The sequence below is a fragment of the Lissotriton vulgaris genome, chromosome 5 (assembly GCF_964263255.1).
Source record: "Lissotriton vulgaris chromosome 5, aLisVul1.2, whole genome shotgun sequence".
Taxonomy (NCBI): Eukaryota; Metazoa; Chordata; class Amphibia; order Caudata; family Salamandridae; genus Lissotriton; species Lissotriton vulgaris.
The window spans coordinates 1,920,028,083-1,920,044,162 of NC_141693.1; the positions used below are offsets into that span (position 1 = coordinate 1,920,028,083).

Genomic DNA, 16,080 nt, shown 5'->3' on the forward strand with positions numbered 1-16,080 from the left:
TCCCTCCTTCTCTATGGTGGCGGACGGACTCAGGTCCGTCCGCCATCATAATCGGCCCCTAAGTGTATCTCAGCCAGTGTTGGTGAGAACTAAGTTGCATTATACTTTCCTCTTCTCTCTTTACCAAGGGGGCGTTTAGGAGGGGCCAGTTCTCTAGTAATCTGGTTCATCCAGGTATGGAAAAGTTTGGTGTCTTGTGTTACGTCCCCAGTCATAATCGGGATTTGTGATTGGTGAATGGGAACATCCTTCAAGCTTTCCTCCACTACCCTCCAATTGATTTTAGTAGGAGGTTGGTGGGTGGCATGTATCGATTTACGAGTACGACGGATACGGAAATTAAAAGGAATAAGACTGTGGTCAGTCCAGATTTGCGGGATAGGTGTCTGGACCTCCAGGAAAGGAAAATTGGAACACACACCATCTAGTGTGTGTCCAGCGCAGTGAGTCGATGCGCCCACCATCTGATGTAAGCCAAAAATCTCGAGAGTCTGCTGAAGATTGAGGGCTTGAGCATCCGTTTTCGATTCTAACTGCAGGTTAAAATCACCTAACAGAGTAAAGTGGGGGTAACGTAAAAGGAACTGACCTAAGGAGTCACTAAGTGAGTCCAGAAATGTAGTGGCACTTCCTGGGGGGCGGTAGATTAGACCTCCTGAGAAAGATGTAGATGCATTTAGCATAATGGAAAAACCCATACCTTCTGCCCCTTTAAAGGGGTCTAGATTGAACGTGTGATACTTCATCGTATCTCTAAGAACCACGGCGACACCTCCCCCTCTACCCTTCGGCCTATCTTGCCTCATAATAGTAAAACCAGGGGGAAGAGCGTTTGCTAGATCAGGATTGCTTTTGTCATTCAGACAGGTTTCGGTTATAAAAAGAATATCCAAGTTCGAATCAAGGATTAAGTCCTTGATGTCTTGGCTATGGCAGCACATAGAACGCGCATTAATAAGTCCCCCTTTAGAGATGGAGGTCCCCTGTTAGGGGTAATCTCTGTAAGTTGGGGTTGAGCTGTACTGGCTTTCTCCCAGGCTCTGAGGGCCTTTTCCAGGTCCTCTTTTTTGGCAGTGATCCCCAGACTTAATTTTCTGTCCCTGCAAAGCACCCTTAGATATTGGTTTTAAGTGTGGGCAGGATGTCCAAGTCAATTTCTATGTTTCCCATCCTTAAGAGTTATCAAAAAATGTACCAAACTTTGTGTAGCTTTTGTCAAACGTTTGTGAACCTTACTGTAAGGGAGTAACCTAGAAAACGGTGCCTTGGATACTCATAACTTGGCAAAACTTTTGAAACTTTTTCTCAGCATCGATTTGGCGGATTATCAGTGGTTACTAACTTATTAATTGTCTGGTATAGCTAAATACAAGTTTTGGATCCTACCAATAGACACTAATATGATAATTTAGGTGTATTATATGGTATGGTTGTGTGACATTACTGTGTTATACACTCACAAAACTGTCTTGGGTCCAGTAAGGTTCATTTGTAAAAGCTGTCGCTCAAGCTTGGGTAGCTGGGGCTTTGAGTAACAAGGCTTAAACAAAGGAACTAGTGGAAAGCATTTAGAAGCACAAAACAACGAAATAAGAAAATCACACCTAATGAAAGAAATCTGAAACTAATTTATAAAAATAGATTCTATTTTTATGAATTTTTTTTTAGACATCAAGATGAATTAGCATTCACTGGTGGGTTCCGGAGATATAGATTTTTAAGTAAAACATTAAACTCACTTTTTAGTCCAAACCGTAGACAAACATTGGTAACTGTAAAGTTTGTCAACTTTTGAAAGAGTTGTGTTTAGCTACTCCTGCCCGGACTGGGCAACCAATTCAGATAGGGAGAAAGTTGTGGGAGGTCAAAAAGGAGTATTTGGAAAATTAGCTGGTCACCAAAGCAGTCTCAGGTCCAGTTCCTCACTTTACATCTAGACTGCCATAGACTTCAATGCAGTGGTCCTGATGCTGGAATGCAGGATGCTAAAGATGCTGAAATATGCTCTGGGTGCTGTGTGGTCAATGGGCGCCTTCCTGAGGTTATTACTCAGTCTGCAGGTAAGGTGGGATGACTTAAGCAACAGGGGTCGGAGTCTCTCAAAGTCCTCTTAGAGCCAGCATAAACCCTACAGTTGCTTGGCTACCGATCTCTGGTCACATAGTGTCCAGTGGTATCCTTTGATCAGGGCTTTTGTGCATCTTTGGCAACCAATCCACATTCTGATGACTCTCCCACGTCCAGCAGACACAGGTGCAACTTTTGGGTCTGGAGTGCAGGTCTTCACGGCTGCACGTTGGCGGTCAGTGGCTATTCCTTGAGAGTGCCTACTGCCTGGCCAGGATGGGCAACTTCAGTTGTTGTGTCCCTACTGCTGGAACAAGGGCCAACTGACTGACCTTTGGAGTCACGGCTTTAGTAGGCACAGTCCTCACTTTGCTAGCCCATGGAGCAGTAGGAGCAGTTCCATGGTTGGTGCAGCCTCTGTTGCCAGATGTCAGCTGGGGTGTCCTACTTCAGTCCAGATGCGATCTGAGGTTCAGGAGGCCAGGGAATTCATAGTTATGTCCAAAAAGTGCCTTGGTGGGATGATGGGATCACGAACCAGTGGATTACCAGAATCCCTCCCACCCTGTGACGGCTTCCGGCTGTTTGTGGCATCGCGAAATCCCAGAGTGCACTATTCTGCCCACTCTTAAAATGTCTGAACCCTTCCTTGGATGTTAAAAGCTTGGTAGCCCACCCTTGAGGTGTGGCTACCTGAAGGCTATATGCCCACAGAAAAAAACAGTTTGGCAAGTGGTTTCCCCTCTCTGTCCCCACTGCCACCTGTCTTTTCTAAACAAACTGAAGCTGTTTTTTCCAGGAAACATCTTCAAAATGCTGTTCAAACCTTCACATACCACATCTGGATGGTGGTAAGGCTTTGCTATGCCCCAAGGCCTCCCAGACTCCACGCCTGCACCGCATAAGAGCATCCTGTATACTACAGCATGTCTCATTCAGCATACCACTCACATACTGATGGAACTCCACTGGCTCCCTTTGCCGGCCCACCCCATGTTCAAAATCAGCTGCATCATTTACAAAGCCATCACAACCAGCAGCCCCACTTATCTTACAGATATCTTGCCATCTCTGTTGGTTCTTGTCACAACTACAGCCAGGGCACTAACAAATTGCAAACTAAGACTTTTCAAAAAGAGAAAACAAGGCTGCAGGCCTTTTCCTTCCTTGCATCCAAGATCTGGAACAACACACCCAAATCCATCAGAACTGCCCATGTGCTGCTCCACTACAGAAAAGCTTTGAAGAACACTATGTCCGATGCAATAATCATCCACAAGCCAGCTATCTCTCATATAATTAATTAACTTTATGTCTGCCTTTGACCCTGTACAGCAGTCCACTGCCCTTTGGGCTAGATTGTCAATAGCAGCAGTGCTTTTACACTTTCAGGTCAAAATGGTGTTCAATCAGCTGCAGTGAAGCTCCAACTCCTGTTTACAAAGCAAGACAGCGGGGTAGCTGCTCAATGCCAATCTCTTTCACTGCATCTTTGCCAGTTTAAACACCAGCTAATCAGGATCGGCTGACTGAGAGTTTCTTTCCTCAGAGAGGAGTCGGGAATGATCATATTGCCACAATGCTTTGCACTGGTCACTGTCCCACATGCATTTGACCAGTTACACCTTCCAGGGTCTACTCTATGTACTCTGTATATTTCCTCAAGAAACAAGAAATAGCCAAGCAAGAAGTGATGGAGGGAGTTGCCATCCATGCGGAGCACTTATTGTCCAACTTGAAATCTTCATCCTTACACAAAGGTAAATTGTTGTGAAAATAGACAGAGAACCCTATCAGTGGCAGAGTTAATGAAGCCTTCACCCTAGGCATTTGTTCTAATATCCATCGATGTTACATCAATGGTGCTGCTCAGGAACATTGGATTTACTCAAAATAAACAGAAATGGGCTCCAATCCACCCAACCCTGTGGACATATTTTTTTAATATATCAGTTTATTGCATTTTATAACATGAAATTTAATGTCACTTTTAAGGGAAGGCAACTTTTAGAAAGTTATCGCTCTATTGTCTGGTGGCCGTTCACAGTTGATGGCCACCTTCTGTTGAGTCGTGTGAACGACTCCCAGACTCAGGACCAATAGAGGCCTTCCACAGAGGGAGGTGTTACCTCCTCGTTGCAGGAAGTCAAACAGCGTGTTTGCCCAAGAGGGGAGCTTAAAAGAGGAAGCCACCTTTGGTGGACAAATGGCGATCACTTGTGTAGGGCTGCCCCTTTGTTCAGGTAGACAGCCTAAGCCTCTCTGAAGGTGAGGACGGTTGAGGAATGAATGGATATAATTATTTTACATGCCACTGTTAATCGCTTCAGATCATAGTACACACATGCATTTATTGGCACAGAACTGCCAGAAATGGAGATCATCCGAATATTAAAACTAAAAAGAAAGTCTGATCTGTTTTCTATCGATCTTTCAAAATATGCAGTTTTCTCTGCGAGACACTTTCCATCCTACAAAGAACTGTCTCTGTACTGCTCTCATATTGTCTCTGGTTGGTCAGGTGTTAGAAGGAATATAGAACCTTACATTGCATGCATTTACAACGCATGTGATTACAACACGGTTGTTACAACGACGCGCTGTTACATCGCAGTATATTATAACGCAAGTCGTTACATCGACTTGCTGTAGGGGGCATGCTGGACTTAGGAATAGTATAATTTACTATTCTAACTCCAGTGTGTGCAACATTAGGGAAGGTATTGGAATAGTAAATTATACTATTCCTTAGGTTTGTGCGCCTCCTATAGCAAGTCGATGTTACGACTTACGTTGTAATGTACTGTGATGTAACAACGTGGTCGTTGTAGCGACCGTGTTGTAATCGAATGCGTCGTAACGCATGCAATGTAATGGCTGTTTCCCGTTAGAAGTTTGTCCTGCCCTGCTTGTGTATTTCCATCCTCGAATAGTAATGGTAGTTTGGTTTCGCAGGACTTAACATGCCATAATACCAAGGCTTTAATTGTGCCAGGTCCCTCAGAGTCTCAGGCCTAGAAGTAATTAAAAACAAACACTGAAATGGGTCCCTATTTGGCCATATATTGATGTGCTTAACTTTACTGGCAAAACACAGTGCTAGATTTATGAAACTGTTATGGTAATCTAGTTCCTCTTTAAATTTGACAATTTAAACAATTTAAATGTGCATTCTCTAACAGTGTTAACTATTTCTAGGATTTTTATTTCTGTATTTTTCCTTAGCACATTACTCTTGTACAGAGTATACTTTGAACTTACTTGTCTCCAGGTGTTATGTTTATAATGCACCATGATTGGAAGGCCTGGAGTTGAAGCTTAAGGCAGTGACTGACTGTCGGTGGGACACAAAGATGTTCAGAATACATGGTCATCCAATCCCTTCTCTGTAGAGTGCACATAGCATTGGTCACATATTTCAGTTGCAGTTGTGATTCTGTGCAAATATGGGTGAAATATGTATGCAGTTGTCAAAATACAGTCAAGGTGAAAGTAAAAGAAAATGCCTTGTTTACAGGTGAGTTGTGCGTTGTGTCTTTGGGGTGGTGAAGTGAAGGAGATGCAAAGAAGAGCATTCAACAGAGAGTGAAAAGAGGGTGATGAAGAGTAAAGAATGAGGTATAAGATATGCAGATAGACGAGATTTGGAGAGAAAAAAGATGTACATGTTTAACATAAAGTGTACAGAATGGGAGTGATTGAAAAAGACGTTCATGTTTAAGATAGAGTGTACAGAAGAGGAATGATTGTAAAAGATGTACATGTTTAACATAGCGTGTACAGAACAGGAGTGATTGAGCCACTGACGACCACTACTCCTTGCACAGCCCTCAGTAATGTTTAATTCACAGTCTCACAATTTCAGATTGAATTTTTTTTTATATTCAAATTTTTTATTAGCATTTATGCAAATAGAAACAAATGAGGACAGTGAGACAGTGCACAATACACCAGTATCCATCATCAGCAGGTAATAAGAGTGCCTAAACATAATACAAGGCCCTTGTGGCAACCCTCGTGGATGAAAAAGAAAATCACAAAGCAGGTGAGATGTTATCGTAGAGGTCAACCCAGTATGTTTAGCCATTTGCCCCAAACCTTCTCAAATTTCTCAGGGCAACCCTGGGCCTTAAAGAGAGGTTCTTCTTGGGCCGCGCACCAGTCCACCCCCATGCATCACTTACGCACAGTGGGAGGCCCTACCTGTTACCAGGTCACCTCTATGTCCCGCTTGGCCACCGCTAATGCCGTGCCCAAGAAACACATATCAGCTCGGGAGTCGTCTAGGCCATTAAACACCCCAAGTAGGAGACTGGTGGGATCATGTGGGACTTGCCACCCCAAAGTGTTAGTGAGGTCGGTTTCTACACCTGCCCAAAAGGAGGCGAGATCTATGCATTGCCAGACCATATGGTAAAAGTCTGCCGGGGCCTGACCGCAACGTGTACAGTTCGGTGAGGGGCGTAAACCCACCCGGTGCATGCGAACGGCAGTGAGGTATGCATTGTGGAGGTAGTACAGCTGGATGAGCCGTAGTTTTGAGGAGCGTGTCAGAGTCTTAGGAGCCATCATGGCATCTCGCCAATCCTCCTCCTCCAGGGGACCCACCCGCCCATCCCAGTGGGCCCGCAAAGCATCTAAAGTGACGGGCCGTTATTCACAAGAGAGCGGTATATTCGTGATACTCCCCCTTTACCCAGATTGACCACCATGACCTGGGCTTCCAACGAATGAAGTTGTAAGTATTTGTAGAATTGAGTATGGAGAAGGGAGTAGTGTTGCTAGGTCAGAGAAGGCTCGATGTGGTCTCCCACCCAGATGTCCCCAGGAGTGTAATCCTGATCCTATCCCATCTTTGGAACCCTTGGAGAGCTGAACGTCATGAAGCCATGTACCATGCCACCGGTAAGATGTCACGGCTTACCTTTGAGAAAGTTCTAAGCAGAACGAAGCGCGTCAGGAGCGCCTTACTTTGTTGCGGTGGGTTAATAAACATCGAAATAACAGTGCTGCGTGTGCGACTTTTCTGCCTACAAGGGGAGAAGTTTGGTGATATATATATATACATTATACCTGCAACAACACCCAAACACAGGGAAAGTGATTGCCTCTGGTCATGATGACTCGTAATTAAATCTCTTTCACTTTTTTTTTATATAAACTGCAGAAGTACACGAGCTTCTACACAGACACAGAGGAAGGTCATTACTCGAAAATAAACCTCTTTCACTTTTGAAATGCAGCCAGGGAAGTGTAATCTCCGCCCCTCCTTCCCGGGTCAAGAGCAAATCACAGGAGACTAAGCCGCCCGCGGGGCGAGGGTCAGGCAAATCAGGGAGACACGGATCACCGATAGGACCAGGTCAGCTAGAGCCACGCCCACTCACACTCCGAGCCGCTCCCAGGTACACCTGCGGCCACGCGACTGGCGAGGCAGAGAGAGCAGCCAGTGACATCCCGAGGCTCCTGTGAGGATGTAAAACACGGGCAAAGACACGCCCACTTCATAGAACTGCGAGCGAGAAACGAACTTTTATATAGGAAATGGCTGCAAACAAACAGCTCAAGGAGGAGGCCACCTGCTCCATATGCCTGGAATATTTCACAGACCCCGTGGCTGCGGACTGTGGGCATGCCTTCTGTCTGTCCTGTATCACTCGGTACTGGGAAGGGTTGGGGACGGACTTCCCCTGCCCTCAGTGCAGAGAAACCTCTAAGAGCAAAATATTAAGGCCCGTCAGACAGCTGGGAAACATAGTGGAGCTGTTGAAACAGCTTCACACCCCGAGTGCGCCCGCCCAGGGAGAGAACCTGTGCCGAGAACATGAAGAAACACTGAAACTGTTCTGTGAAGATGACCAGGAGCCCATCTGTGTGATCTGTCGAGAGTCCCGGGACCACAAGGCTCACTCAGTACTTCCCATGCAAGAAGCTGCTCAGGAGTACAAGGTGAGTAAAATCCAGATGTGTGATAGGGGTGGGGCCGCACAGAATTCATCTGATTCCAGAGGCTGCCCAGGATTACAGGGTTTTATTGCCACAGATTTAGCCATTCTGATTCAGAAACATATGTATTTTCTTTTTGCACCTGTATATTTATAGGTTCCTATTGTTTTGTGTCCAAGCATGGCTAGCTGCCCCGTTCCTGTTTTTTTCCGTTGCATTCTGGGACTTGAAGTTTTATTTTCCTGTTATAAAAGCCGGATTACACGTCCCGGAATTGAAACGCAAAATTTGCACTCCTTGAATGACAAGGAGATCGAAGTCAGTTCCTCTGTCGATGCACACTCCACCTCTGAAAGTACAGTTCCACAATACCGCAATGTTTATTAGTAGGTAGGAGTAAGTAGTAGTTTTATGCTGGGGCTGGCAGAGGAGGAATGTGCCTGGTAAATAATTTGTTAACAATTTATCAATGTTCCTGGCCACCTTCAGCTCAATCTACACCATCTATGTTCACCATGGGATTGTATTCAGAACCCTGGACCGTTGTGGTCCTAGGTGGCCTAATGTCCAGAGCTTCTGAATTTGGAACTGAGGACTATGTCCTCCTCAACCTCATTGACACTCTCTTCCTGATAAAGCATGTCACACAACTGACACCTCCAAAGGACATACCCTTGACCTTGTCTTCTTAGCATCACCATCAATGCAGTACAAACCACCCACACCCCATACCTGGACTGACTACTTAACCAGTCCTTAGACATTGTTCTACATTCTAACAACAAACCAAGGTCAATCGAAAGGAGAAAGCCAAACCTTCAGATATTTCAAATACGTCTCAATAGACAACTTAGTGATTGAACTCCTCTTTCATCCTATCAACTTCACGCCTTGTCTTACATCGTCCTGTTTTAAACAGCTTCTACAATTTTTTTGGGGAAAACTATCTGAACATCTACACCTCAAATAAAACCTGCCAGTGCAAGCTGTTAGACCTGACAGACTTAGGGTGGTCTTCCCTACCCCCAAAGTTTTGCCTGCCTCCTCCACTTTTCTGACCTAGTTTTTCTGATATTAGGAGCCTTTGTGTTATCTCCCCTAAAGATGGTAAAATTAGTTCATCCCAAATTGGCATATGTCATTTCCTTATAAGTCCATAGTAAAGTGGTACTACATGTACCCAGGGCCTGTAAATTAAATGCAACTAGTGGGCCTGCAGCACTGATTGTACCTCCCATGTAACTAACCCTTTAACCCCTTCCATGCTCATGACGGAACGGTTCCGTCATGAGCCGATAGGCTCATTAGAACCTTCAGCACAGCGCGAAAATTCGCGCCGCGCATGTTTAAGGCCTGCCATAACAGGGTCTGGGTGTGTAGTTTACACTGCAATGTCGACCTGGCAAAGTAAACCTTTCCCCAGGCCTAAACCATCCCTTTTTATACATATAAGTCACTTTTAAGGTAGGCCATGGACAACCCAGAGGGCAGAGTGCAATATGTTTATAAGGCAGGACTTGTACTTTTAAGTTTTACATGTCCTTGTAGTGCAAAACTCTCAAATTAGTTTTCAATTCTGCAGGCCATCCTTTTCCAATAGGATAGCATTGGGATTACCTTATAACACTTATATATATGTGTAATTCCCAATTGGGAAGAGATCAATCCTTCAAGTCTGGTGTCTCTGGAATCACAATTCAAAAACCTAAATCATAGTGACGTCCAATTTTTAAATTGCAATTCTTAAATGGTACTTTTATAAAGTTTGCATTTTCTTGCTTTAGCCATTTGGTGCCTGTAACCCGTCACTGATCACATGCCTGGGGTAGAGGACAGTTGGGCTTTGTGTATTCCTCCCAGACAGTCACACACAGTGGAAGCTTAGGTGTGACTTAATGGGCTCTCCTGGCAGGATGGCAGGAAGGGCTGGACCCAGCCCCGCTCACTCCTAAAAAGGCTGTGTCCTGTCCTAACACATTTGTTTATATTGTTTTTAGTATATTCTATTGTAAGTATCAGGAATGTAACACATCAGCTGTTATGTACACGCCCATATTTACCAGGTATATACACTTCATGTTACAACTGTTACCTACACCTGTCACTTTGTTCGCTTCCCAGCACACATAAAGTTTTCTATTCTTTCACTTTATCGCGTGATCACGTGATCAGCCGCCCAGCCTATCACGGGCGAGACAGTCTTCTTACAGCACACAGGTGGTACACTGGATTATTACCGTTTTATTCCATATCATTTTCGCTATCTTATGCTGACCTTTGCTCGGATCTATACACACCTTGAAAGATATTATTTTTGTTCAAGCACACTCGCGAGCACACGCGACGATGTTTTAGCCAATCAGGGCACGGAAGACATTACCCCTATCACATGACCTCCCACATCCATTTAGAGCACGACATCCAACGTACGAACATCGTCGGAACCCGGAACATTTCGAATTTACGAGCGCGGAACTACATAGTCTTTCACTTTCCGGTAAGGTATACTTTCTTGAAATGGACACCTCCCGTCCATTTGGATATACCGTGTTGAACCGCGTTGAACCACTAACTTGACCAGGCTTAAACCTTTTCTTACAGGCTCATAGTAACTTGCCATAAGAATCAGATTCACACTCGTATCAGGTTAGAATTGCCATATAGTAGCCACTGCATGCTACTAACAGTCAGAATGGGAGCACGCGTTTTCGAATAGCACTGTCGCACTTAGTTCTCACATCTTTATCCCCATCGTTTCACGTATGGCACCTTTGCGGACACATCCAGTTCACGAATTCTGTTACCCTTCGTGTCACACCGTGATTTATTCACACCCTGATATGCATGATGATTACACGTATTATACCTGATGACTCACACTGGAATCCCCCTCTCACCCTTATGCATGACGACAAATGCGTTACACTTTATTAAACTGTGTCCCACATGTATCTTGAATGAACAATTGATTTGACTTTGTACTTGGTCATTTTCAGAAAACCACACGGCCCCTGAGGAAGGGCAAAGCCCCGTAATCCAACTATGTGCCCCAACCTGTTTCGGTTTTGCTTTTGCTGCCATCTTGTTGTTGTTGTGCCTCGGAGCCTGTCCTCTCCGCCCCTCCCCCCACTATCCACTTATGTCAGATGCATTTGCGCGCAGCGGACGCGCCCCATGTGCGCCGAAGGCGCGCAAAAGGTAAGCCCGTCTACTCCCCTCCGGACCGCGCCCAGCGCCAGACCCTCTGGTCCCCGCAAAATCCTCTCCTCCCGCATAACGTACGACACCGCTACCCTCTCAGCACTCAACTCCGGCCGTCTCCCAGACTGCTTCCAAGCCGCACCAGGACACACACATGGGCCCTTCACCTGCCACTCCTGCAAGTTTGACTGCATCAGGACCCACCCCAAATCCACAAACTCCAAACAGAGCTCCGACACTAACCATCTGAAGTGCATCCTACTCAACACCCGCTCCGTCCACAGACACGCCATTGAACTTTGGAACCTACTCGACACCACATCGCCGGACGTCGCCTTTCTTACAGAAACCTGGATGAACGCCTCATCAGCGCCCGACATCGCCATTGCCATCCTGGAAGGCTACAAGATCATCCGAAAGGACCGCATCAACCAAACAGGAGGAGGAATCGCCATCGTTCATAAGAACACCATCCGCATCACGACCAGTTCCGATGACAACCTCACAACCGCCGAACACCTTCACTTCTAGATTCACACCGACCCTAAGACCACACTCAGAGGCACCCTCATCTGTAGACCACCCGGACCCCTCACACAATTCAGCGAAGACATCACTGACTTCATCAGCCCTCACGCCCTCCCCTCCGAGGACTACATCCTACTGGGAGACCTCAACTTCCACCTGGAAAAGAACAACAACAGCAACACCACCACCCTTTTGGACAACCTCGCCAATCTCGGACTCAAACAACTTGTTTACACCCACTTTGCCGGGCACACGCTCGACCCAATCTTCACCTCCAGCTAGCACATCTCCTTTAATCACACCACAGCCCTCCACTGGACGGACCACAGCTGCGTTCACTTCAACTACAAAAAGACTACGACCCACAACCACCCACAACCAATTCCCTGTAGAAACTGGAATAAAATTAGCACCGACCATCTCTGCACATCGCTTCACCAAAACCCTCCTGCAAAATCATCGGACCCAAACCAAGCAGCCACCAACCTCACACAATGGATCACGCACAGCGCTGACGAATTAGCATCCTTGAAAAACCATCAAATCAAGCATGGCAGCAAAAAAGCCCCCTGGTTTAATGACGACCTAAAGAAATCCAAGAAGATCTGTCGCACCCTCGAGAAAGCCTGGCGAAAAAACCCAACCACTGACAACCTGACCACCTTCAAGAACACCACCCGCAAACACCACCAACTGATCCGATCCACCAAGAAATCAGCATTCAAGGATCGACTCGACAACAACGCCCACAACAGCAAGGAACTATTCAACATCGTCAAAGAGTTTACCAACCCTACCGCCAGCACCAACGACATCTCCCCATCCCAAGACCTCTGCGACTCTCTAGCCTCGTTCTTCCACAACAAAATCGCTGACATACATACCAGCTTTGGAGACCAGCCCACCCCACCTACCTCCAAACTTAAACCCCCCTCCAACAACCTTTGCGCCTGGAACCCAATCACCACTGAAGACACCATGCGCCTCATGAACACCATTCACTCAGGATCGCCAACCGACCCATGTCCCCACCACATTTTCAACAAAGCAGACTCCATTATCGCACCCCATCTCCGAGACGTCATCAACTGCTCCCTCAACTCCGCCACCTTCCCGGAAAGCTGGAAACATGCCGAACTCAGCGCCCTCTTGAAGAAACCTACAGCAGACCCCACTGAACTTAAGAACTACCGCCCCATTTCACTCCTCCCATTCCCTGCCAAAGTCATTGAAAAAGCCGTCAACAGTCAACTCGCCGCCTTCCTCGAATCCAACAAATCCCTCGACCCTACACAGTCCGGCTTCTGAGCCAAACACAGCACCGAGACCGCCCTCATCGCAGCAACAGACGACATTCGAACTCTACTGGACAAATGAGAAACTGCTGCCCTCATCCTACTCGACCTCTCCGCAGCCTTCGACACAGTCTGTCATAACACCCTTATACAACGCCTCAGCAACGTCGGAATACAAGGAAAAGCATTGGACTGGATAATCTCGTTCCTCGCCGGAAGTACCCAGAGAGTCCGCCTCTCCCCTTTTAGATCAGAGGCCACCGAAGTCATCTGCGGCGTACCCCAAGGATCTTCACTCAGTCCCTCCCTCTTCAACGTATACATGAGTCCCCTTGCATCCATTGCGCGCCAACACAACCTTAACATTATCTCCTACGCAGACGACACTCAGCTGATCCTATCCCTCACCAAAGACCCAAACACCGCCAAAACCAACCTACACGAAGGGATGAAAGAAGTAGCCAAATGGATGAAGAACAGCCGTTTAAATCTAAACTCGGACAAAACGGAAGTCCTCATCTTAGGATCATCCCCCTCCGCCTGGGACGACTCATGGTGGCCTCCGGCCCTGGGAAACGCACCAATACCAATGGACCACACACATAACTTGGGCTTCATCCTGGACTCCTCCCTCTCGATGACCGTCTCATCTTCATGCTTCAACATCCGACGTATGCTCAACAAAATCTTCAGTTGGATCCCCACCGAAACAAGAAAGACGGTCACCCATGCACTGGTCACAAGCCGACTAGACTACGGAAACACCCTTTACGCCGAAACCACAGCCAAACTCCAGAAAAAACTCCCAACGCATCCAAAACGCCTCAGCCAGACTCATCCTAGACTTGCCCCGCCAAGCTCACATTTCCGGTCACCTGAAAGACCTCCACTGGCTCCCCGTCAACAAGAGAATAACGTTCCGTCTCCTCACCCATGCATACAAAGCCCTCTACGACCTAGGACCCGAATACCTCAACACACGCCTGTCCTTCTACTCCCCCACCCGCCAACTTCGATCATCCAATCAAGCCCTCGCCACAATTCCACGCATCCAAAGATCCACCATGGGAGGAAGATCCTTCTCCTACTTAGCGGCCAAGACCTGGAATTCCCTCCCCACCCACCTCCGCCTCACACAGAACCACCTCTTCTTCAGAAAACAACTAAAAACTTGGATATTTGATAAGTAAAGCTCCCCCAATCCCTCAAGGGCCTTGAGACCCTCTGGGTGAGTAGTGCGCTATACAAATTTAAACTTGACTTGACTTGACACTGATCTCGAGGGAAACAGTGCAATTCACACTAACACAAAGGGCTGCATCAATGCTTAATTTGAGTCTGTGTTTGGCACCAGCACTTAATTAACAACACCAGTACTTAAGACATTCTGCCACTTAGTTGTGCTATTTGCCTAATTCAGAGATGAGCACAACAACAATAGTTTATTAATTCAATACACATTAAAAATTACTAAGGCCCACCACCCAAGCCATTCTTATAGCTTTGAGTGACTGGAATATTCGGGACACCCACACTTGTAGGAGTTTGATGGTTATCAGTTGTGTTGATACTGTCATTGGCAGCGCCGGCAGGTGCAAGCTGCAGTGGCCTCCTGATGGGGGCCCTGGCACTTATTTTTTTTACACAAATTAAGTACTGGGCTTCATAGCCCCTGTATTGAGTCTGGAGCCAGGGCTGGAAAGGAGGACCTCTGAGCACTTCAAGGACAAGTCTTTGAAGTCTCCCCCACTTCAGAGCCACCACTGTAATGTAAATGTAAATGTATAGGCATTTATATAGCGCACTACTTACCCATAGGGTCCCAAGGCGCTTCGACCGCTGCGAAACCCTTCCTGGCTTCCCTGAGAGATGGTCCCTTAATGGGTATCTCCAGGGTGAGACCAGGCATCCCCGGCGGTCTGGTGGGGCCGTTAGTGAAGATGAGGCAAGCTAATGCCCAGAGTTGCCGAGTGTGATCGCTGATCAGAGTGGGCACTGAGGCGAGAGAATTATCGAGTCCGCTGACCCTGGTCCAGAAACCTGCCGCGCCGGGAATCGAACCCTGGTCCCGGGCCGTCCTCTGCTCTCGGGTCTGCCGCCTCTAACCAGTGAGCCACACTACTTCACACTACCACTGGGTATAAGTACTGGACCTCCGACAGCACCACTTCAGGACACGTCTGGACTTTTGAAATAATGACCTATGAGTACAGTGTGGACAATTTTACGCCTAGAAAAGTAGTCTGTAACATCATAGGGGTAGCTGCACAGATGAAGGGCCCGATGTAGGTAGGCCGTTACCGATCGGTAACGGCCGAAAATACCGATTTTGGGCCCTTACCGATCGGTATACAGCCATCGAGATGTAGGGAAAATGAAAACGTCCAAATCGGTACAAATACCGAATCGGTATGACTACCGAATCGTAAATAATCCGATTCGGAAATACCCCGAATCGGAAACATAACGATTCGGTAACATACCGATTCGGATAAAAATACCGATTCGTTCCATGTACCGAATCGGTAGTGACACCGATTCGGAAAAAATCCGAATCGGTCCATGTACCGATTCGGTAGTGACACCGAATCGGAAAAAAGCTGATTCGGATAACCTACCGATTCGGTAGAATCACCGATTCGGAAAATCCCCGATTCGGACAGATAGGGAGATGTAGGGAAGCACAGAAATACCGATTTTGGCTCAAAATCGGTATTTCTAAATCGGTATTTACCATGGATTACAATCAGGTGGTAACCAACTCCAACCCATAAAAATAGACCCAAAATGCATTGCAACTTGCAGGATGGCTGCTTTTTATGTCATTGCAAGGCGGCTACGGCTACAGCAGGAAGGACAGAGGGAATGGCAAAGAGAGGAACAGGTCTACAGACAGAGGATCACCCTGTTCATGCTCACAGAGGCAGAGATCCTACAGAGGTACAGGCTGGACTCAGACACCATTCTGGAGCTCATCAGGGACCTCAAACCACTGTTGGACCACCCCACCCCAAGGGCACACGCCATCCCAGCGCACGTCCAG

At 46.8% G+C, this 16,080-nt stretch overlaps 1 protein-coding gene across 2 annotated transcripts in view; it reads left to right on the forward strand.

Annotated features, from left to right (window-relative positions):
• The first annotated feature begins 7,522 nt into the window (after positions 1-7,522).
• The window catches only part of LOC147717724 (E3 ubiquitin-protein ligase TRIM39-like), a 357,009-nt gene continuing 348,451 nt past the window's right edge, over positions 7,523-16,080 (forward strand). For both annotated transcript variants that reach the window (XM_086924505.1, XM_086924506.1), the window contains exon 1: positions 7,523-8,016. In XM_086924505.1, the coding sequence (XP_086780631.1) occupies positions 7,612-8,016 (405 nt within the window). In that variant the 5' untranslated portion in view covers positions 7,523-7,611. The remainder of the gene's footprint in view (positions 8,017-16,080) is intronic.